The sequence below is a fragment of the Stegodyphus dumicola genome, chromosome 1 (assembly GCF_044657685.1).
Source record: "Stegodyphus dumicola isolate Sdum_Otavi_A_Nest chromosome 1, ASM4465768v1".
In the NCBI taxonomy this organism is placed as follows: Eukaryota; Metazoa; Arthropoda; class Arachnida; order Araneae; family Eresidae; genus Stegodyphus; species Stegodyphus dumicola.
Window position 1 is genome coordinate 194,440,600 of NC_140768.1, and position 23,815 is coordinate 194,464,414.

At 32.7% G+C, this 23,815-nt stretch overlaps 1 protein-coding gene across 8 annotated transcripts in view; it reads right to left on the reverse strand.

The window, feature by feature from the left end:
- LOC118198053 (uncharacterized) overlaps positions 1 to 23,815 on the reverse strand; it is a 204,531-nt gene that overhangs the window by 158,155 nt on the left and 22,561 nt on the right. For all 8 annotated transcript variants that reach the window (XM_085824477.1, XM_085824460.1, XM_085824479.1 and 5 more), the window contains exon 2: positions 11,734 to 11,898. In XM_085824477.1, the coding sequence (XP_085680603.1) occupies positions 11,734 to 11,892 (159 nt within the window). In that variant the 5' untranslated portion in view covers positions 11,893 to 11,898. The remainder of the gene's footprint in view (positions 1 to 11,733; positions 11,899 to 23,815) is intronic.

The window sequence follows — 23,815 nt, forward strand, 5'->3', positions numbered from 1 at the left end:
GTGTTGTTTATTTTAAAATATTTGGTTGTAAAGCCTATGTTGGCGTGCCAAAACAGATTAGAAATAAATTACAAATGAGGTGCAAAGAAGGAATCGTAGTAGGATATGCGAAGGAAACTAGGGGTTATAAGATATGGCTACCAGAAGAATGCAGATTAATAGAAACTTGTAATGTGAAGTTCGATGAAAAACTAAATGCAGCAAATGTTATCCTGGAACAGAAATCAAAACCTAAATTTAAAAGACTAGAGGAATGAGCTATTAGCAGAATCAGATGAAGAACAAGAAACTTCTAGAAAAGAAATAAAGTTGTCAGATGACAAATCTACCCCAAAAGAAGTATCAGACTTAAACTGGCAAAGAAAAGCAGTTAAAAGGCCAGATGGAACACGTACAGACATATATTATTATGTAGAGGGAATGGAAACCCGTTTCGGATCCCATAATGATATTGAAAAGTATTGTGAGGCAAGAAATATTAAATTTGAAAAAGATAAGTTCGATTTTAGTGGAAAAAACAAATACTCGGGATAAGTTAATTTTGTAGAACAGGAGACTAGCTCCGTGTCTGAAGAGGCAAATTCTGTAGAAATTGTTATACCACAAAATTTTAAAGAAGCATGAAAATCAGTAAATGCCGAAGAATGGGATAAGGCAATGAAAGAAGAAATTGACAGAATGAAGAAAAGAAAGGTTTGGGAATTAGTCGAAAAGCCAGAAAATAAAACTATGCTAGGAAACAAATGGGTGTATACGCTAAAAAGAAATGAAAGGAATCAAGTGATACAAAGCATATTTAGTAGCACAGAGATTCAGGCAGAAAAAGAGGTGAAGATTTTGATAATGTTTACAGTCCTGTAGTAAATTTTTCAATCATAAGAATGTTTTTCACTATACTGTTATGTTTATATGGATGGACTAATTGTCAGTTACATGTAAAGAACACACATTTATATGCAAACCTAAATGAAAAAATATATATGACCCAACCAAAGGGATTTATTGAAGAGGAAAATAAAGAATGTTTATTACACGAGGCCATTTACGGTCTACATCAAAGCAGCCGTGAATGGTTTTGGGAATTTGAAAGTACTTTAGAAAATCTACACTTTAAGAAAATACAATAGTGTAATTGTGTTTATAAGGGTTCAAATGTAATTCTCTTGTTATATGTAGATGATATTGTGATTTTTAATAAAGATCAATATAGTAGTATAGTATAATATCAATTTCACAGCTGAGTAAGTTTTTTTATCTTAAAGTATTAGGCAAAACTAAAACGTTACTTGGAATTGAATTCTTAGAGAATGGGGTTTTTATACATCAGCAAAAATATATCGAAGAAATTTTTGAAAAATTTAAACATTTCCAGATACCAATAACTTCACTTCCCATAGCTAAAGGCACTATTCTTACAAAATTAGATTGTCCATCTACAAGTGCAGAAATGCATACTTTAGAAAACTGTTGGGATGTTTAGTTTTTGTAGCTAACAGGACAAGGCTTGATATTACATATGCAGTGAATATCTTACCACAATTTCAGGAGAATCCTGGAATTAGGCATTGGGAAGCATTGTTGAAATTGCTTGGTTATCTCAATAGCACTAAATTGTATAAGTTAAACTTATTGAAGATTAAACATCTAAATTTATATTGTTATTCAGATGCTGATTATGGATGACCGCGTGTCCATGGGAGGATTTATATTATATTTACATGAAGTACCGATAATCTGGAAAACTGTTAAACAAAAATGTGTAAGTTTATCAATCATGGAAGCGGAGTATATCGCCTTATCGGAGACAGCGAAGGAATTAATGTGGACGAAAAATGTCTTACAAGATGAAATTTTAAAAGTTTAATTTAAGAGAATGTAAACTATTTTGTGATAACAAGTCTGCCATTGATTTTTCTAGATCGTCAATAGAAAATTTCCGAACTAAGCACATAGACATAAACTATCACTTTATTAGAAGACTACTAAATGATGGAGTGTTTGACCTTGAATTTATCACCAGTAAATTAAATACTGCAGACTTATTTACAAAAGCGGCGACTGCTGTTAATTTAAGGAAGTTTTGTTTGGATGTTTTCAGTGTTTAAAGACAATATGTGTTTTCGTATAGTAGAACTGAACTATGAACTTCTGTAATTCTGTTAAGTTTTATTTTTGTATTTGCATGAGAAAAAGAGGGTCGTTTGTTGGCTTTAGTTTTCCTTACGCAAATTTTGGTTGGAGGTCTTTCGGCGGTAAGCTAACGTGGTTGCCGCTGATTGGCCGAGGATTATATATATGTATGCTGGTATTGGCGAATGTGTTTTTACGAGTTAGCATAATGCTAGTTTTCTTTCACTCAAATGATTTTAAATGTAAAGGCTACAGTCTTAGCTTATTTTTTTGTTTTAATTTACGGAATAAAGCATGAATTTTATTTAGCTTTATTTAGGGAAGCAAAATATGCTTTGCCTTTACCGCCACTGTCAACATGGTATACATCTCAAACTAAAACATTCTACATAGATACATCATTGATTTTATATCTGTAATAATATTTTATATCTCTGATGCCAACATGGAGAATCATTATTCATTATATTTTGCTTTCATCATAGGATGTTTATCAACACATGACAACTTGAGTTAATAATTCATGTAACAATGAATAAACATTTTTTTTTTTATGTTAGTAAATGAATAATAAAGAGTATGGTAACCTTTTTTGTTGACATTACGCTTGGCAATGATTACAGATTTAAGTTAAGTGTGCTACAAAATGCTGTCAAGAAAAAATTTAACAAAAATTTCCATATGCTTAAAAATAGATTTTCTTAATGAAAGGCCAAAAGATAAGATTTAGTGCTATTTGAATTAAGAATAACGGATTTTTTATTCACATAACCCAGAATCAGTGACAGGGCTCATATGGCCACACCGGGCGGCAGAATTTAGGGAAGACAAAAGCAGGCACTTGGTAGTAGAATTTGGGATCCACAGAGACTACACAAGGCAGTAAGATATCTAGCGCCTGCCCTCAATAAGCCTTAAGTATATGTGGGAATTTATTTATTCAGGATTCAGATAAGCCTTAAGCATGTGCAAGAAATAAAATATGTATAGTGAGCAATAACTAAATTTTATGATGACAGCCACGAATTTTAAAGGTTTTTGGATATTGCAAACCGAAAAAAAAATAATATAAAAGAAGATTTTTATTGTGATGACAAAACTCCTCAATCATCAATCAATTAATGGATGGCAAAATCGGTAGTACGGTTCTGGATCAAGAAAATACCTCTACTGATAATGAAGAGAGAGAGAATTTACTGAAAACGAAAACATTCTATTGAATCGGAATTCTCGCCACAGCAATTACAGGACTTTAACAATGTAACTAACCAAGAAATTAGGTCTGTCTATGGAGAATTAAAGAGAAAGTATTAGCAGCAAAAAACGAAGCAACTTAAACAATTGACATTGAAAGAAATATTTAATAAAGTAAACATATAAATATTAAGCCCCCTTTTTTGTAAATTTTGATACCCCCTTTTTTAATTTTGAAGGATTTATGATTTTGATCATAAATGCATCATTATTTCATAAATCATGATTTCATATTTTTAATTTTATAATTTTTACACCATCTTACTTTTTGGTTAATTTAAACTGATTATTTAATATCCGGAAAAATCCCAAATCCAGAATTATGGAAGTCCCTACGAGTCCCGATCTCGGACTTTGTACAGTATATGTTAAATCAAATTTTTCTATACGTATATCTGGATCAACGTTTTCTAGTAATTCTTGGAGATCTTTACTAGAGGAAAGTTAAGATCACAGATTCTCAACCTTTTTTGCCCCATGCACCCCTTTCATAGAAGATTATTTCCTCCCCTTCCCCAAACTTAAAAAGTACACATAGTTATTTAGATTTATATTATTTTATAACCATGCTTTATAAATTAAACAACAAAAAGTGAAACTGTTGATAAATACCAAAGCTTGAATAAAGGTGGTTCCACCCCCATTCTTAAACTAAAATGAAATACTTTATAAATTAAACAACAAAAAGTGAAATTGTTGATAAATACCAAAGCTTGAATAAAAGTAGTAAGTGTTTTTTTTTAACACATTCTTAAACTAAAATGAAATACTGAACAACTAAATAAAAGGCTGACCCCAATCTCATCCTGAAGCTATGAAATTCTTCCCTATTCCCTCTGGTTGAGAATCCTTAGATTAGGTCTAGATGAATGTTATCTTTATTTATCCTGTCTCATAGATAGTATCATCATCAGTTCTGCCAATGGTACTGCTCAACAAGAATGATAAGTTTTAGTTCAAAGCTGGCAGAACATGGAGATCTCTTTTTGCCTAGGTATTTTTAATGACACTTACATATTAATGCAATCTCCTTGGGAAAATCTGGTATTTTTTTTTTTTTTTTTTTTGAGATAAAAGACAAAAGTTACTTATCAGGTGCAAGTTGGTGGTTTTTACAACTTTTTTTCAGAAAGATTCTCAGGCTATCAATATTTATCATAAGCCGATAAACATTATCAATATATACAGAGAAAACATACTCTGGCAATTTAAAATACAAATTTTAATTATTAAATAAGGATTATATGATACATTAAAAAAATTGGTTAAAATTTACGGTACTCCTTGGCGAACCGTTTCTTTTTTGATGCCAAGATCGGCGCCAGGAAGGATTGGCACCAATTTCAAGATTGCCGCTACACAAAACCAAAATAAGAAGCCAGACTTGCACAAACTCGGTGTCCATGTAGACATCGACCTATTTTAACTTAGGAAAAAAATAACAGAACTGCACAAACTAGGCATTGCGCAATGCCTTATCTTTGTCCATGTACACATCGACTTATTTTCACTGTAACAAAATCAGGAAGCTAAAACAACATTAAAACTATCATGGAAACCAGAAAAAATTCGCCGCTGTCTTAACACACAGACGAACAAATAACCAAAAAGACACAAACAGAGAGGAATAAATAACCTAAAATGCATATTTCGTAACATAAAAACATTAAATCTTTTAAGAAAAATTAACACACAGAGAAGAATAAATAAATGAAACGTCAACTTTTTAACATTCCTTTTTTCATATGTATACTTTTCGGCTTCCCACCACCATTTTCTCCATCCTCCAGGTAAGCAATTCAATTAAATGTTTCATCGTTTCAGCTCATTCATATCTATCCGCAATTAAACCAGATTCCATGCAAAAATCAAACGTCTTTTGTTTATCATCCAACCCATACAAAAACTTCAAATTCACAATTTCATTATAATCCAACTCATCAACATTTATCCTCTTAGTCACCTCAGACATACTCAAATGATGGTACCCACAGCAAAATAATAGCAAGTTCAAAATACAAGACCATACCATGCACGTGCTACCAAACACAGCAATTGAAAAGAATGGTAAGAACCAAAAACCCGGGTTCTTACGAAAGAGTTACAAAAAATAGCCAAAATCTAAATTTACCACAACACAATTGGCAATATTCGCAGAAAAACCTCTTTTTAATGGGGAGGAAAAAAGGAAACTTTCCTTAAGGCTTGTTTTGCCAAAACTATCAACATTAGGATTACTGAAAAACCTATTGTACGCAGCGAGCTTCCAGATTTCACAAACAACCAACATTACTTGGCAATTTTTTAAGACAAAAACCAAGGGGTTACGTACAGTAAAGATCAGCCAGCATCAGCAGATTTCTTCTGATCAGTAAAGATCAGCATTATTCTTCTGAAGTACACAGCGATCTGTTTTCAGTTAGAAAAACAGAAAATTTAAAGGATACCACTTCGTACAAATTCTGTATTCCTGCAGAAATTTTACTGCAGTTTTTTCCATTGCTGGTAAATTCCACAAGCTGATATTTAAAAAATAAGTTTAAGGCAAAAAATATCATGATTTGTTTATAAAAATTGTTGGAACTTGGAATACAATGAAAATGGCAGGATTGCTTGACTGAAGGATTGTAATGATCATGATTCCGAAAAAACAGTTACGCACTTGGTTACCAGAGTTTCGTACATTCTGAAAATTTGGCAACTTCTAATAATATGGTTTCAATAACATGTACGTAGCTGTTTAATATACAACATAGATTAAGAATTCTATTTTACTTTTAAAAGCAAGTGCACAATTGTTGTGAGAAAAGTCTAACGATTGCTTAGAAAAGTTTCTAAAACATAAAACTAAAGCAGCATTCACCACTCTATTGCCAAAGTATATAACAGGGGTGTTTGTGGGACCCAAAAAAAATCCCCTGAAACTTTTACGGACGTACTACCGACATTTTGGAGTTTCGAGAAAGGGGGGAGAGAAATGAAAAATTACAATTATGAAGTATTGAATGACCTAATTATAAAAGTTCAATGAATTACTTTTTTTGAAAAATTAATAACCATAAATTTTCAAACATATAAACTACTGCATTTTATGTTAATATTTTAAATTACCTGAATTAATTCTTTATTTACATGAAAAAATTATCTAATTTCTGCTGCTTTTTTTTTATTTTCTGATGTTTGTGGGCTTGTCTTTCTTTTGTGGTGAACTTCATAATTGCAGGAAGGTTGACTTTTATTTTCCTCATTTACAGTTGAAGAAATTTCCTCGAGAACTGCACATGCAGAGGTAGAAGCAGTTTGCTTTTCTGCTAATGTAGAAGGTTTTTCAGAGACTTTTATAGGTGACTCATCTGAAATACATGTTTTTAAGTCCTCTTGATATGTTTTCCAACTTCTGTTCATATTCAGTTAGAGATCTTTGTGAATTGGATCAGTCATTGGATTTTTGGAGCCATATTTTTCACATGAGGTTTCTTTAGAAGCCATTAAATCATATTTAATAGTCTGCACTGCATCTAGGGAATCAATCTTAAGAGAGGTTCTATAGTCAGTGACAAGTGTATCCATTAAGTTGAATGCACTTTCCACTAATGGACCATGGAAGCAGCTAAGGCAGGCTTTGAGCAATTTAGCCAATGTAGGATACTTATAATCATTTGTGAAATCATCTTTTAAATTAAAAACTTTAGACCAATATTTATCAATTGTACACTTGACTTGATTTCCACTTTCATCAGATGTGTAGAGCATTTCTTTGGTGATATCAATATCACTCTGGTATAACCTTATTTCAGCTTCTACTTTTGACTTTTCATTATCACTAAAAATATGCGACATAAAAGTTGATAATTTTTCAAAAGCTAATATTTTACTGGTTTTACCTCTTAGCTCTGGATCTAATGCTGTAAAACTAATTAGATATGAATTTTTAAGGGGTAATTTCTGTTTCATATGCTGTGCTGTATTAGTATAAGCTTTCATCAGAGAAATTTGGAATTCTTTTGCTATTGGATGATTTTTTGATAATTTCTTCAGGAGAGTGGAAGCTTCTGCACCAGTAAATATTACTTTGCTAGGTAGATGGAATTCTGGACTTGTGACATCAACCTTTAATAAATCATTATAAGATGTGCACTCTATATTTTCTGGCTTCATGAAAAAAGAGAAAAATTTTGCCATCAATTTATAAATACTGGAATGTATTAAATGAAGCATTGTTTTTTTTGTTTCAAATAATTTAATATATGCGTTGAACTCTGGTAATACTGCTGAATATAATGCCATATACAATAAAGTTTTGTTTTGCATAAGAAATAACCCATTTAGTATTTTTTTTTTTTTTTTTTCCGAGCTAAAGCATCCTTTGTGAGTTGTTGGGAATACAAGCAAGAATACAGCCCTTCAACAATTTTTTTCTGAGCTGCAGAAATATTTCTTTTATTGCATACAGTTTCAACATGAGAAAAATAATCCCCTTTTTCAGTTTTATCCAAGTAGTGAAAATAAAATGCAATAAGAGCATCCCACAGATCTTTGATTCTTTCTAAAACACATAAAATGTACACCCACCTATGTATGGTCTGGTCTCTTCAAGGGCTTAAGTTTTTTAATGGCAAGGGATTCACAGATTTTGAAAAAATTTTCTCTTTTACTGCAGCTTTTCATATCAAAATAGATGTGATCAAACAAATCTTCTAAGTATCTATCAAAACATGAAGCAAATTTTTTTGCACAGTTATTAGCTGTGTAACATGTGTCACCATCAATATCTAATAAGTGGGATGCTTTGTTTGATCATAGTCTGGTTTCAACACCTTTTTTTTTTCCCACGTATGGTGTTACACGAATCCATTAATACACTAATTAAGTTTTCCCATGGAATATTATCTTCAATAGTATTAACAACTGCTTTAAAAACAGCTTCTGAACTGCAAGATTCCATCTTTAGAGATGCAAAATGATGAACTACAACTTCATTTTGATTGTTGTCATATAACTGCACCAATATTGCCAGTATACTTTCTTGAGCATTGCTAGTACTTTCATCCAAATTTAGAGAAAATGGAGTCTCCTTTAAAGTTTTAATGATATTTTCCTTAATAGTTTTTACAAGCCCATATTTCATCTTATAACATGCAGTAGTCCTGGACATTTCCAACGAGTTTAGAGCCATCTGATCACGGCTCAACTGTTTGCAGAGTTCAATTAAATTGGGAGCTACATTGAAAGAAAGAGAATTCTCGGCGATAAACGAAGTTATTAATACCTTTTGGCGTGCTTTTCTTGTCACTTTATTCAATGGCCGAGCATCAGTCTCCAGTAAGTCATCAGTATTTTTTGAATTAGCATAATTACTTAAAGTCATTGAATGTCTAATGCACTTTGAATATTTTATGTGCATTACAGTTTTAGAATGATTTGTGAAAGCCTTGAATCCTTCCCCACCATACTTCAGCAGTGAGTTACAAAAAACGCAATATGCTTGTCCAGCAACATTTATTTTCTTGCACCATGTGCCGATGGTATCCCCATTACCATCTCTCCCTTCAATCCAATTCCTCCTAAATGCATTCCAGACACCTTCTTCTAATTGTATAATATCACTATTTATATTGAGAAATTTCCTTGAAATTCTCTTGCGTACATAAATAAAAAAATATTTCAATAAACGAAACGAAAAATTTACCCGTGCATCAATAAATGAAACGAAAATTTTACACAGCGGAGAAAAAAAAGTTGAGAAGCGATCAATGACAAATAGCTGATATGGCGAAAAATCTCCCTTCTCTACTTATTGGCGCCACGCCAGGAGAGATAAGACCTTTGAACCCAGAGTCACGTGATCGCACATCTGGTCGAACGAAGTCTCTCCCTTTTTTTTTCTGCCGCGCCTACTTGCCGAAAAGAATCCAGAAGAGAATGTCCGAGAACCGGGGTAATAAGTCATAACTTGCAATAAGGAAAGAACAAAAAAGAAGTTTTTCCCCCTTTTCACGCATTATCACTGCCTTTGGAGAAAGAAAGGAAAAGTTTTCACCACACACACTGACCTTGCGTTTCCTGCTTTCAAAGCAAACAAAATTACCCAGATCAAAATAAATAATTCATTATTATTCCTACTTCCTTTTGAACGACGATCCCCGGAATTTCTGGGTATCGAAGTTCAAAATCCCCGGAATTCCGGGGTTTCCCCGGAGCACAAACACCCCTGAATATAATAATGTGCATGCTTCAAGAATGGAAAAAATATCCTTTATTTTTCAAAAGAAAACTAAAGATAAAATTCTACTTTCAAAAGAAAGTCACTCACTGGCAGTTTGTGTGATAAGTCTAAATTAGAAGACCACACTTTTAGTGAAATGTTTAACTGCATTTATAGAAGGATCCTAAAATTCAGCTTATACAGAGTTTTCTAATTTTGCATGAAAATCTTATTTCTTAGGTCATAAATGAATTGATTCAAATTCAAAAACATGGAGTAATTATAATGATATTTAAACCAAATCTCAACCATAAAGTGTACATTATCATGCTGAATTTAATTTAATAATTTTTAATTGATGCTAAAATAAAATTTTCAAAGAGATAAAAAACTATTATTGTTCAGCAAATCTTTAAAATGGTGAGAAAATTAATAAATTTCAAGTAGGATACATAGAAGCTGGCAAATAAGCATTATCTGGTATCAGGTCACCCTATAAGTAATGCCGTTTTTCAAAGCATGTTTTGAAAAAATAAAATAATAAGAAAGATACTTATTTGATCAATTATGTATTTCCCCCCTGAAATCAATAAAATTCTTCCAATGCTGAAGTATTTTCCAATGCTTGAATATTTTGAATAGCATAAAATATCCAATGCTGAACTTTTTATGCTATTCATGAAGAAATCAGCTGACTTATTAGAGAAATGGTCTTGAAGGTTCATTTCAAGTGCCTCTTGGGTATTATATGCTTTTCCATCAGCGGAATTCTGCAAGCTTCAAAACACCAGTCAGTTTTCATCATCAAGTACTAGACATTTCGAAAAAAGAATTATTTTGCACATAAATGAACAGCATGGCAGATGCTTACACAATCTCTTCAATTAGTATCACTAAATTCAAGTGGAAGCACCTGCCAAACTAAGGCACAATTCCAAGTTCCTTAAAATAGCAATGGACCAATAATTGATCATGATGAACTAACTACTGCACAGTTGTCAATTCCTCAGTATAGATTTCTTACAATTGTAGATCTCATCATATATATATATATATATATATATGTTACGGTGAAACACCGAAATCTGGAGAATATCGACTTTCACCGGTGAATGTCAACATTCACATAGTCTCTTCGTGTATGTCCGAAATATTTTCCAAATATTTCGGACATACACGACTTACACGACATACAGACTCTTATTTCTGACTTACACCGGTCAATGTTGACATTACCATGTACTAAAGGTGAATGTTGAACATATAACAATATTATATTTTCTCCTCCGTAATTCAGTCACAAATAAACACACTTGAGACTTGAAATAAGAACATGAGAACCTAAAACACACAATACATTCAAAATGAGAAAGGAAAATAATAGAAGTTAAAAACTTGCGTAATTACACAGTACGTTCTAAATGAGAAAATAAAATAACAGTAATAAAAAACTTACTAAATTATATAATTCAAATCTTATTTATTGCAACAACTTAAACTATTATGGCACTTTATGACCTCTCTTTTCGACTTTCACCAGAGCATATCTGTGATTGTCGACATACACCGGTGAGGGTCCGAATATACAAGAATGTAGTGAAATATTTGGTCTTTCACCGACGTATTTGGTGAATGTTGATATTCTCCGGTGACAGTCGACATTTTCCAATTTCGGTCTTTCACGGTAACATATATATATATATATATATATATAATAACAAGGTGCTCACAGTGGTTGGCATCTTTCAAACTAATGTCTTCTAGCTGAAATTCACAGAAACATTGCTGGCACTTGTGAATATTTAAAATGCGTTTACCACACACTTCCTTCACATTTTTTACAGCATTTACTGTGCTACTGCTTTATATATCTACATCTCTCTCTATATATATGTAAAGCATAATGTATCTGATATGTTTTTCTGTGTCTGCCATTTTCTCGATAGGCTATTAAAGCAAGAAATCAGAATTCAGATGCTTGCAAGTCAAAACTTAAAGAAGATGTACACATCTACAAAAACCACTTATTCAAATGAGTTAAAACATTTTAACAAGCTTATACATGAAGAAAAACGACTTTACTTATGGGATGATCTAACAAATTTCTTTTTATCACATATTTATGACAATAAAGAATAACTAACCTCTAAAACATCTGGTTCTTTTGTGTAAGTGTGATCTTTAGGTAGCTCAGAATCTACTTGAGTAGCCATTGTAATACCATTTTCGTCACAATTTTCCAGGCCAAAACCAATGACTTTTTCATTTTCAGTATCTTTTACTTCAAAGGTACTACTAGACATGTTTACCTAAAATATAATTTTCAAATAACTAAAAATTCAAACGTTAAAAAAAGTTGCCTATATTTCTTAACAGTCATTAAATATAACTACAAAATATATTAACATTTGAGATCCATATAAGTTAAATGAACAATAAAAGTTCCAAGAATAAAATCACAAATTTTAAGTGACTATGATACCAAATAAATAATAATGACAAATTGTTAAAGCATACTGAAAAATATAATTTAAAAAATTTGCTTCCTTAACAAATTTTGATAATTGCATGTTTATATTATTTTAATCATATTAATTTAATTGTTAGTTACATTTTTATGCTATAATCAGCAATAACTTGGCAGTAAAAATTTGTCTATCATAACCATTTTGTGACAATATGAAATGCATGCCACATTCTTTAACTCATTTCATTTCTTATATTTTTACAATTTATTCACATTTACCCATACTATGTAGCTTACTGCTGTGCTCAGGCTGACAATAGGTGTAAGGAGGTGCGGCGCACGATGGCGCTGAGTCAAAATGGCGCCGAGCAATCATTAAAACAAGAAGTTTGTCTCGCTGCCTGTCTGAACAAGAAAATTCTTGTTTTATTTGAACACCCCTCAGGGAGTCGACTCAAGTGAAACCTGGGAAACTACTGATTAGGATCTGTACTTAACGCAGTCTCGGCCATGGGTGTTTAAATTCAGTCTCCGCAGGACTGAAGTCATCTCTGGCAATGGCTGTTTCAGGCTCGGCAGGGACCATTGTTACTGTCTTGTCCGTTGGTTGTGGTGGAGCTATATAGTCAGATATTCATGGCTGTCCGGGGTGAAACACACCCATTGACGGAGGGTGCGAATTCAGCGATCCTTTAAACTGCTTAAGGTTTATAGTGGGCGCCTGGTGCCTCAAAACTGCATATTCATATCCTTCCTTGGCCTCCCCCTGAGGTGCCTAAAGCCGACATTTGTATACCATGACAGTGTTAGCAAGCCGGATTGGTGGCCCAGTCTATATGACAGTGTTTAAGTGACTTCATTCTCCTGCCCGGGGTTGGAGTCCCTGTTGATAGCAGATGTTTTTATTATCCCCCTTCCAGAACGGGGACATGGAATGTGAGTTGCTGAGTATTCCTGTTGACTCAGCATCGGCTTGACCGAGGGGTTGGGGCATTTAACTGTGTTAAGGCAGCCTGGAGCTTGCCAGGTCTGAGTGCTCCTTCCTCCTAGCACACTGTCTTATTTGACCGCAAGTTTTAATCAGAGCAGGAGTTCGTTTCTGGTGTTCTCTTCTGTCTTGTTTGAACGTGAAAATGCTTGATGCCAATGCGTATGTCGAGGGTAGACACATTCGACAAATCGCTTAATCCTTATTTCGTGTCTACTGTAGTAATTGTAGTAATATGTGCAACATTATCTTTTTTTATGATTGTTTGTTGTTATTGTTTTTCTACATTAAAAAAAGGTAAGTGTAGTTACATATTATGTTAAACTCAAGTTAAATTTTTAATTCGGAAAAGCAATAATTTGAGCATAATTACTCGAAAAATGTTTACCTCTCATGTTTTGAACCATTGTTGTATTCTTGGCCGCGTAAATTACTAATACCTAAACCACTTTCCTCTAAAAGCCTTTAATAAGAATGCTGTTTGTATTTGTTGTAATACAAAATACTAAAAACCTTTCTTCAATACTCATGTCCGTATTTTCTAAATTAAGATACCTCATACAAATAGATATCTGCTCTTGATGCCTCACATCAAGGGTACAATCAATAGAAAATAGAAAAACAATAGAAAAATGCTTTGCCTGTTTGGCTTTATTTAAAATAATTTGCTTTATATTATCTCCTAATAAGCTAATTGTTTCATTTTGAATTTTATTAATATGAAGCATATTTTTTTCAGTTTGAATTTTATTAATATATACAGACATGATAGGGTCAAATTTTGTGATCATTTCTATACACTTTAAAAAATTATTTCTTTCGAATAATTTGCTACTGGAACCATGGAAGGCTAAGTTTTGTTTGGCTAAAAACTGGATGGCATAAATAATTCTTTCAATAACATCATGCCAATTACTTAGTCTGTTTTTACTTCCTTGTACGAAGTAAAAAGGAAGTATTGTAATCGCGAAAAGTTTCAGACAACATATTTCAAAGAAAATATCCATTTTGACCGCTATCGAATGCAATTTAACGATGTTTTTGCGCGATATCTGTACATAAGGACAGAATAAAATACTCTTTTCCTCCAAAAAAATTATAAAACTGCTTTAAAATGAATTCTGAAGAGAATTTTTGTGGCGTCTGTACGAACGTATGTACGTACGTACGTATCTCGCATAACTCAAAAACGAGTAGCCTCAGAATGTTGAAATTTTGTATATAGGACTGCTATAACATGTAGATGTGCACCTCATATTTTGGTTGCAATTGGCCGCACCAAACGTATATAAATATATTTATATAGTATATATCCACTCTATTACCCGGCTCTGTGATCTCAGTTCCTTTACTCTTATATGTTTGTAAATTGTACATTTTTTGCTTTAAAAATGATTGAATTATCTTGTTTTTATCTTCCGGTTAAGGTTTTTATGCCTTTCATAACTCTAGAAGCAATATTTGTACAATTATCAACAATTTAAAATCTGTTTAAGTGCGGTTAAGTTTTAAATATCATGGCAGGCATATTTGTTTACATTTGAAACAGCAGAATTGTAGATTCGTTGCCAATCTAGAGAAACTAAGCTTCGCAACACAAAAATAACACCTTCATTTATTATTGCGAATTAAATCATGCTTAATCCTTTCTGGAATTTTTTCGAGGAAATAAGTGTTTAAGATTTACTTCATAATTTTTAATGCAGATATTTTGAGTTTTCATGTATTTTTGCCTTGTCGCGAAGTGAGAACTGAATTAATTGAATGAGAAATACTAAATCGTCTGTGAAAAACTGTTTCTTTTCTGTTTTGTTTGCTTAATTTCTTTCATACACTGTTTTAGCTTTATTATAGTATTTGAATAGAACATAAGGCAACGATAATTCTTCAAATGATATAAATTTTGGACATTTAGAGTGTTGTTATAGTAAACAAATATAGTGAATTTTAAAGAGTGCATTTATTCTATTGTGGTTTATGCGCTGTCGACGAAGTAGATTTTCAATCCAATCAATTTAAATGAAATTAAAGAAAAAAATTCGTATAATGTAATTTAATATTCCGTACAAGGAAGTCATGTGGTGTACACATCAGATTTTTTTTTATAAAATGTGAAATTCTGAATTAACAGGTTTATTCTTTCCTAATTGTTCTAAGAAATTGAATTAACTCTTTCATTGTTTGGCAAGATTCGACAAAAGTACATCTTAAAAAATTTACGTTCATTTTTGTCTTTTGGGAAACTGAAACTCGAAATCAGGTTTTGGTAATATCTAGGACCATTTTCTATTAAGACTTTAACTTGGAATAGTAATAATGTACTTGGGCATAATCTGGAATCATCAGGCACAGGCAAATGCATATCTAATGCAGAAATTGTATATTTCAATAGTATTTCTTCTGTTTTTTTCGTCCGGCTGCATTGAAGTTAAAGGTAATTCCCACATGAAAATTCTTTCTAACTCTTTCTGATCATTAGCTTCTTTTGGTAATTTCCATGGTTAGCTGAGAACTAGTGCTAGTAGTGTCAGCTTGGGTAGTCTTTGGGTTTTTGAAAAACCAAGTTATTTTAAAGTTCTGGCTTACTAAGTCTTCGTCTCACTTTCTTTTCTTCATAACATTCTGACGCTCAGAGATTTTTTTTCTGTTTTTCTTCCAACATATGCGGAAAAGTGAAAACAGAAAAAGTGTAAGTAAAAATAAAAGCAGAAAATAATTATTATAAGAACTACTGCGTAGAACACTTCTTAATAACAATCGGAAAGTCAATGTTTGAAATATTTCACTTTACTGCTGAAAAAGTGAGTATATCTTAAACCATTGCTTTGGAAATACAGCCAAAAGTCTTTAATCCGGACCTCAAAGCTGCAAACATTCTGCGCATGAGTCAACGCATGCGCATAATACAATTACGCATGCACGTTTAATGTATAACGGATGGTATAAGGTAAGCTAAAATTATCTAATTATCTATTTCAGTTAATGTTGCAGATTGCATTGTTCCTTAATCTTCGAATTGTACTCGGCTTATTATTTTTTGCAGACTGTTAGGGCAATTTTATAAAAGTAAGCTTGAACTTTCGATTATGTCAAAAAGAATTTCCGATTCTGGAGCTACCAAAGGCTCTACAAAGAGAAAGCATGTTCCGATGTCCATCAAACAAAAAGAGGAATTGCTGCAAAAAATGGACAAAGGCATATCCGAAATATGTTTATCAATTTCACGCTCCTCAGCGCAGGGGGGGGGGGACGATGTGGCGCGTAATGAATTGGAAGTTGATCTGTCAGCACTAGCCTTATCTTAAGGGCAGATGTTTTTATTTTATTCAGCTTATAATTCCTTACTAAATGTAGTATTTCATCTTGATGTACTCCGTCTTTGATATGATTTAAATCAAATTCCTCGTCATTATAAATATTATGAATACAAATCAAATAGTTTTCTGGTTGCAATTTTCTAATTTCGACTATTACGCTTTACGTATGCGTGCGTTGAAAGAAATATTTAATAAAATAAACAAATAAATATTAAGCTTTGTTTTTGTAAATTTTGATATTCTTTAGATCATAATTGCTTTTTATTTCATAAATTACGGTTTCATATTTTTAATTTTATATTTTCTGCATGCCATCTTACCAGATTTAAACTGGTGATCTAAAATCCGGAAAAACCGATAATCCGAAATCGCCGAAGTCCCGACGAATCCGGATTAAAGATTTTTGACTGTATATAAACTATTAGATCAATATGGAATAATTCAAGTGGTGGTACTCTTTTGTTTATTAAAGTAATTAAATCAAATTTAAAGTTATGTATTTAAGAATTAATGAAATAACAAAGCATTTTCCTTCGGTTTTCTGTATAGCTAAATATCGGAAAATGACCAATTTTTAATTTCAGAATACCTTGTATATTTTTACTTCACTTCAAATCTCAAATAGGCATATTTTAAATTCGTAAATATGTCGATCCTTTCTTCTCCAAAGATAATACACTCACTTCCAAAAGTTAAGCACAGAGAGGACAATGCAAATTTCCGGGAGCCAAGCAGAATTGAAGAGGATGCAATTCACTGCAGAGGTAGATGGAAGTATGCAAATATGTTAGGTAACAGCCAATTGCACTTTCATGTCAAGAAATATGCAAAAAAAGCAGTCTTATAAGAAGCCAGCTTTATAAAGGGTTACAGAAGTTGATTGTAAGTGCTGGTAAAAGGTGTTTAAAACTTTCGTACAATTTGTTTTCATACATGTTTCTATGACTTCTAGAAGACGAATGGAAGATTCAGAGTACTGGTGTGCTGTGAGGCGCATTGAAGCAGGACAGTCGATCACAGATGCTGCTCTTTTCTTCGGCGTTCATCATTCTGTAATTTCACGTTTTTGGAAATAATTCCAAACCACAACGACAGTTATCCGAAGGCCCGTAGCCGGTCGCCCAAGGGTTACAACCGCTGTGGAAGATGGATATATTGCTATTGTAGCCAAGCGGAATCGCAGAGCGAGCTCCACATGTGCGACATCTATGGTTGCAGTGTCCATTGGTAGCACGATATCTGAAGCTACTGCATGCCAAAGATTACATACGAACGGACTGTACGCCCCAGTACCTTGAGCTTGTGTTCCTCTATCCATCCATTCAAGAGGAGCATGATTATAGTGGGGCCGGGAACATGTTGATTGGAATGTGTCTGACTGGGGCAATGTCATGTTTACTGATGAGTCAAGATTTGCTCTGGAGCCAGACGAGAAGCGTATAAGGATATGGCGTGAACAACAAACATACAATCAGTCCCAAAACATCACCGAACATCACACATTCCGAGGTGGAAGCATTATGGTGTGGGCAGGGATTTCATTAGGATAATGCACCGACCTGCACATCTTTAAACGGGGTTCTTTGATGTGCTGTCTGGTATCGAGATGAAGTCTTAGATCCCATTGCGAGATTTACACTGCAGCAGTTGGCCTACTTTTGTTTTAATGGACGACAACGCACGTCCCCATAGAGCTGACATCGTCAATGACTACCTGGAGAGTGAAGGGATTGCGCGTATGGCGTGGCCAGCATATTCGCCCCACCTTAATCCCATTGATAATCTTTGGGATGCTCTCGGCCATGCTGTTATCTTCATGTTTCCCACCTCCTGCCACTCTTATTGAGCTGGAAACTGCTCTACAAGAAGAATGGCGATTGCTTAATTCTGTGGTGGTGAATTGAAAGCATGGTCACAAGGTGTAAACTTTGTATACAGATGAGGGGGGATCACATACCCTATTAATGTCCTTTTTTTTTCATTTTATGCTGTTTATTTTTACTTTATACATAATTCTTTTTAAGTCTCCAGTATGTCATTATTTGATAACTTACAAAAATTTAATATTGTTTTCATTTCTGTATATAATTACTGATTTTGTTTTATGCAAAAATATATATGCTACTTTCCTGCTGAAATTTTTATTAATCAAAGCAGTATTTGTTGAAATTTTTGCACTTTACACCTTCGTGCTTAACTTTTGGAAGTGAGCATAATTTTAAATTTAATAAACAAATGGTTTATGTTAAAAGAAAAATCCAAGTAATTATGCTTAAATCGTCGGTTTTCTGAATCAAAAAGTAACCTAAGTTTAACATAATAGGTAACTGCATTTACCTTTTTTTATGTAGGATAATAATAACAACAAGCAATCACCAAATAAAAAACAAAAAAGATAAATGTTGCAAAAATTACTACGATTGCAACAGTAGACATAAAATAAGAACTAAGCAATTTGTCCAATGCGTCTACGGCGCCCTCTGTACCCTTACATACGCATCACGTATTTTGGTTCAGCATCACGTATTTTCGTTCACATATATTTACAAGATCAGCTCTACTTATGTCAAAAACAGCAAAAAGCATTAACTGATAAAAATCAAAGGTATATAAATAGTATAGATCTTATGCATGAACTGAAGTTTTTGCAAACTTTTGGAGAAAATGTAGCATCGTTGATTGAAACTCCAACGCTATATCGTTGTCAACAACATAGCAGTGTGTAGAAAGGAATTTTGATATATCCCTAGATATCAGCCCTAGAGCACTTTTTGTGTCCTGTTGTAATCACAGTTTGAACCTTGTCATAAACTATGCTGCGTACATTTATTCAGTGCAAACTTATTATATATGCACATTAATTTGTTTTTAACTTTAAGATAATAAATAGTGTTAAGCAAAATAGTTGGTATCCAGTGCGCTTAGTATATTAATTTCGCTTCGCTTGCAGCGTTACTTTTTTAGAAAATGTTGCTGTTGTTGACTAATGCTCATTTGTCTGACCTACAGTCAGCCCAAGCCCACAAAATTCCTTGCGCTAAGGCAGGCAAGATACGCCGGCCGTTGGCAACAGCCTCGAGCAATTTACAGGTGACAGTGCGATTTAACTCGCCTGCAATTTTCGCCTGCAATTTTTATGGAGGAAGGGTTTGAGCGTCCGCTCTTCTCTTACCACCAACCTTTCGAGAGAACTTTCGCTTTGCCTATTTAGAATGCCCCCATGCTGCATGGACATTATACACTTACAAACATCCATATCTTCTCCGGGATTAGAAGCTGGTCCTTTTGGCACGACAGTCAGCAATGCTAACCACTATACTTGTTGGGCGGCTTTTTATAACAACAACGTATGTATAATCTCTACATATAGTAAAAGAAAGAGTCTGTGTGTGTGTCTTTCGCTCGCGCAAGCTAATAGAGACCCACGGCTACGAAATTTGGTACATAGGTGCATTTAGACAAGAGCCAGTGCACCTCGAAGCGATTTTTTCTAAATTCGAATTCGAATTTTTTTTTGTGACAAAACTGCGTCATTTTGAGACATAATGTGCTATAAGAAAGCGAGATTTTACTCTACACACTCCATTTTCACATCTTCATGAAACCTAGGCACTTAGCTATTTTACGAACTTAAAGTAAATTTCGTGATTCAATAAATCGATTAAATACGAATTTATTTAACAAAGGGAGCTTAACACCTTTTCAATGGGATTTTTTCTAAAAAAGTTTATTTTAAAAAATGTACAGTTTATTTTTCTTTGATTTTTGGACACGTTAAAGTTTCATCCTTGCGACTGCTTTTACAAAAAGAGTTTTGGAAAAATGATAATATTTTGTATTTTTAAAGAATTTTTTAAATGAAGCTTCCAAGTACACTTCTCACATCTCACATCTTTAAAAATGTGATTTTGGCAACAATTTTGCTGTCTTATTGTTGTTGATAGATTTTTGATGAAATCGCATCATTTTGAATAGTTTCGTTCTTTTAGAAATATGAGTTTGGCAACAATTTTTCATCGTATTTCTTATGTCAGTTTTTAAGAGACTGGCATATTTCACAGTCATTTTTACATATATATAATACATTTTTACTGATTTTTTTGGATAAAGTTGTTTTGCAGAGTAAAATTCTGCGAGAAATTTTATGTTTTTTGAGTTGCTTTCATGTTATTTTTTGCTTATTTCACTGTTTGTAAAATATTGAAAAGTTTTGCACGATTTTTTTCCTTCAACGGCAAGTTGGTTAATTTTTTAATTAAGATAATTAATGTCTGTATTAAGGGATATAGCTTATTTCATCGTAATTTTTTTCTCTTGAAAATATAAAATAAAATATCATTAATTATACTTTGCTTTTCAGAATTTTTTGTTTTTTGTATTCTTTTATGTTATTTATTGCTGATTTCACTGTTTTTAAGATATTGAAATGTTTTCAGTGATTGTTTTAGGAAACAAAGTTCTTAGCCTCCTTTATACCATTTGAGTTCTTAAGATTTTGCAAAGGGAAGTTGGTTAATTTATTTATTAGGATAATAAATATTTGTATTAAGGGATATTGCTTATTTCATTGTAATTATGTTATACTTAATACCTTTTTTTTATGAAGTTGTTCTGCCGAATAAAATTCTACGCAGTTTTTAAATTTAACGTTTGGTGTTCCCTTCAGCCATTTTTCTGGTACATTTAAAAGCCAGACGAAGGATGGCAGCGAAGCTGCTAGTTCTTCAATAAATATGTTTGAGTGAGGGTATTAACAAAGCACAAAATATTTGTATATTTAGCCAAAAGATAAAATGTAATTTTTTTTTAGTCCAAAGGGGCTTTGTTCCTGAGGAACTATTGTTTCTGTTTAGCGATTTTGTGTTGAATCACTATAAATGTCCATTTCACTTTTCAAACTGCTGCCACCAAATGTTAAGAGTCCTGCATTATATTTGAAGAAATTAAATAATGAAAAATTTGCATAAATGTATGTATATTTCTCGCATTGTGATAAAACAACGGTACATACAGCCATCGAATTTTGAATGGCGTAATCCTCCTACGAATATGGGCTTGTGGAAGACCAAATTTGAAATTTGTTTTATGATCAATTTCATATTTTGTAAAACTTTAATGAATTTTTGATTAACAAACTCAAGGATTTCAAAGCAAGCAATGGCAACACTTTACGGGAGAACCTTTTTATCTCCAGTGCGCGGAACTGTGTATTGGAAGTTCTAAGATATGCTCATTTTATAATTATTTTGCGACATTGCTATTGAGCTGAATTTTATAGTTTAAGTGCAAAGAACATGATACTTGATAAATAAAGGTAACACACAAAACATTAAAATGCCCCTTTGGATGTAATTTAAAATCTGAAACCTTTCAAATTTTTATGTTAATAATGCTTCATTTTAAGAGTTAACCCTTTAATAATTAAATTTATAACTTTAATAATTTAATTAATTAAGTAATGTCCCTTTAATATCATCACTACATAAAGACGCTCGCTAGACATTTGCACGACAGCGCTGATTAGGTTTGTCACGCGCCTGATAGTGCTATCATGAGTAAATACTAATTTCATCATATGTGAACACAGCATAAACTTTCATGATCCAGCTTCAATCAAACCTGTTTGAAAACTTTAAATAAACTACATTTTAAAGGGACAAAATAAAAATTTCTGAAAAATTAGTACAAAAAATTGTTTTTTAATACATAAAAAACTAGTCTCTTTGATTTAAATGAAAATGTACAAATAAGTTTTCATCAAAATGTTACTTTACTGATCCAACCAATGGATCATGGTGGAAATGTGATATTTAGACCTTGATCAGATCTATTATATGAGCTGTACCTTTTTAAAAGGTATAGAAAGATACAATAGGAAAATCTGCAAAATAGTTTTCTGGAAAGGTTTTAAAAATACAGGCAAAGTATGCGATGAATTAACAGCAAGCAATTATGAGGATATTACGGAAGCGTATCACACATGACATAAATCATTCCATTGGTTTTATAAAAAATCATTTTGAAGAAGTAACTTAATAATATAGAATATTATTGTGCATGATACACAGGGTGTTTCAAAAAGAAACCTCCAATTTGAAATGTGTATATATTATGAAAAATATTAAACAGAAATTAAACAGAAATTTTGTATTAACATGGCTAATCATAAAATTTCTTTACAAACCAAACTAAAAATAGTCAATGTCCATGGTTGGATATACAGCATATGTCTATATGGTTGTTAAATTTATCACTAACTTTTGCAAGCATACCTGCATCCACAGCTTCCATGGCTGTTCTTATGCATATCTTAAGTTCTGCTAATACAACTGAAAGTGGGAGCATATAAACGGAAACTTTTATAAACCTCCATAAAAAGAAATCGCTCACTAAGAGGTGCAGCAATCTTAAAGGTCGGTGGTATTTAATTGAATCAAGTGATTCTGAATAGCCAATCGATCATTGAGGAATGTGATAGTTAAAAAAATTTTCGAACATCCAAACTCCAGTGTAGTGATGCTCCATTTTATTGAAAAACGAAGTTATTGGAATCAGTTTCAAACTTTGGGAAAAGCCAGATTTTGAGTACATTGAGATACGCAATTCCATAACAGTGGCCTCTATGGAAAAAATATGATGTGTACACAACATGACTTCCTTACGGAATATTAAATTATACGCATTTTTTCTAATATGATGTGTACATCACATGACTTCCTTGCGGAATATTAAATTATACGCATTTTTTCTTCCATTTACTAGGACTTTAGTACTAGTAGATTTACTAGGTTACTAACTAGGACTTTAGCAGTGTACATGGATAAAGTCAAGAGTGTGCGCAATGCCATTTTTGTGCAATTATGGGATTTTTTTTAAGTGAAAATAGGTCGATGTGTACATGGATGATACAGTGTATGTGCAATTCTTAAAAACGCAGCAAGCAGTAGGCAATTCTGCACTTTCTCCCAATTTCGCACCTAATATTCATCATGATTAAGCACTTTTGTTCCATAAAAGTTCTAGCATAAGCGTAATTCGGCTAGCAGATTGTTGGAAAAAATGTTGAATAAAAAAAACATGCCTTTACTTTGTGAAAACAAAATGGCATCCAAAACAAAACTAGCAGGTTGCTGTTGCAGGGTTGGTTGCCAAATTTTCGCCAAAAAATCGCCAAGTTACCATAATCCAAAGATTTACCAAAACGCTTAAACGGAAGATAAGAACAACATAATTCAATCATTTTTAAAGCAAAAAATGTACAATTTACAAACATATAAGAGCAAAGAAACTGACATCACTGTGCTGGGTAACAAAGTGGATATATATATAAATATATTTATATACGTTTGGTGCGGCCGATTGCACCAAAATAGGATGTGCACATCTACATGTATTAGCAGTCCTATATACAAAATTTCAACGTTCTCAGGCTACTTGTTTTTTATTTATGTGAG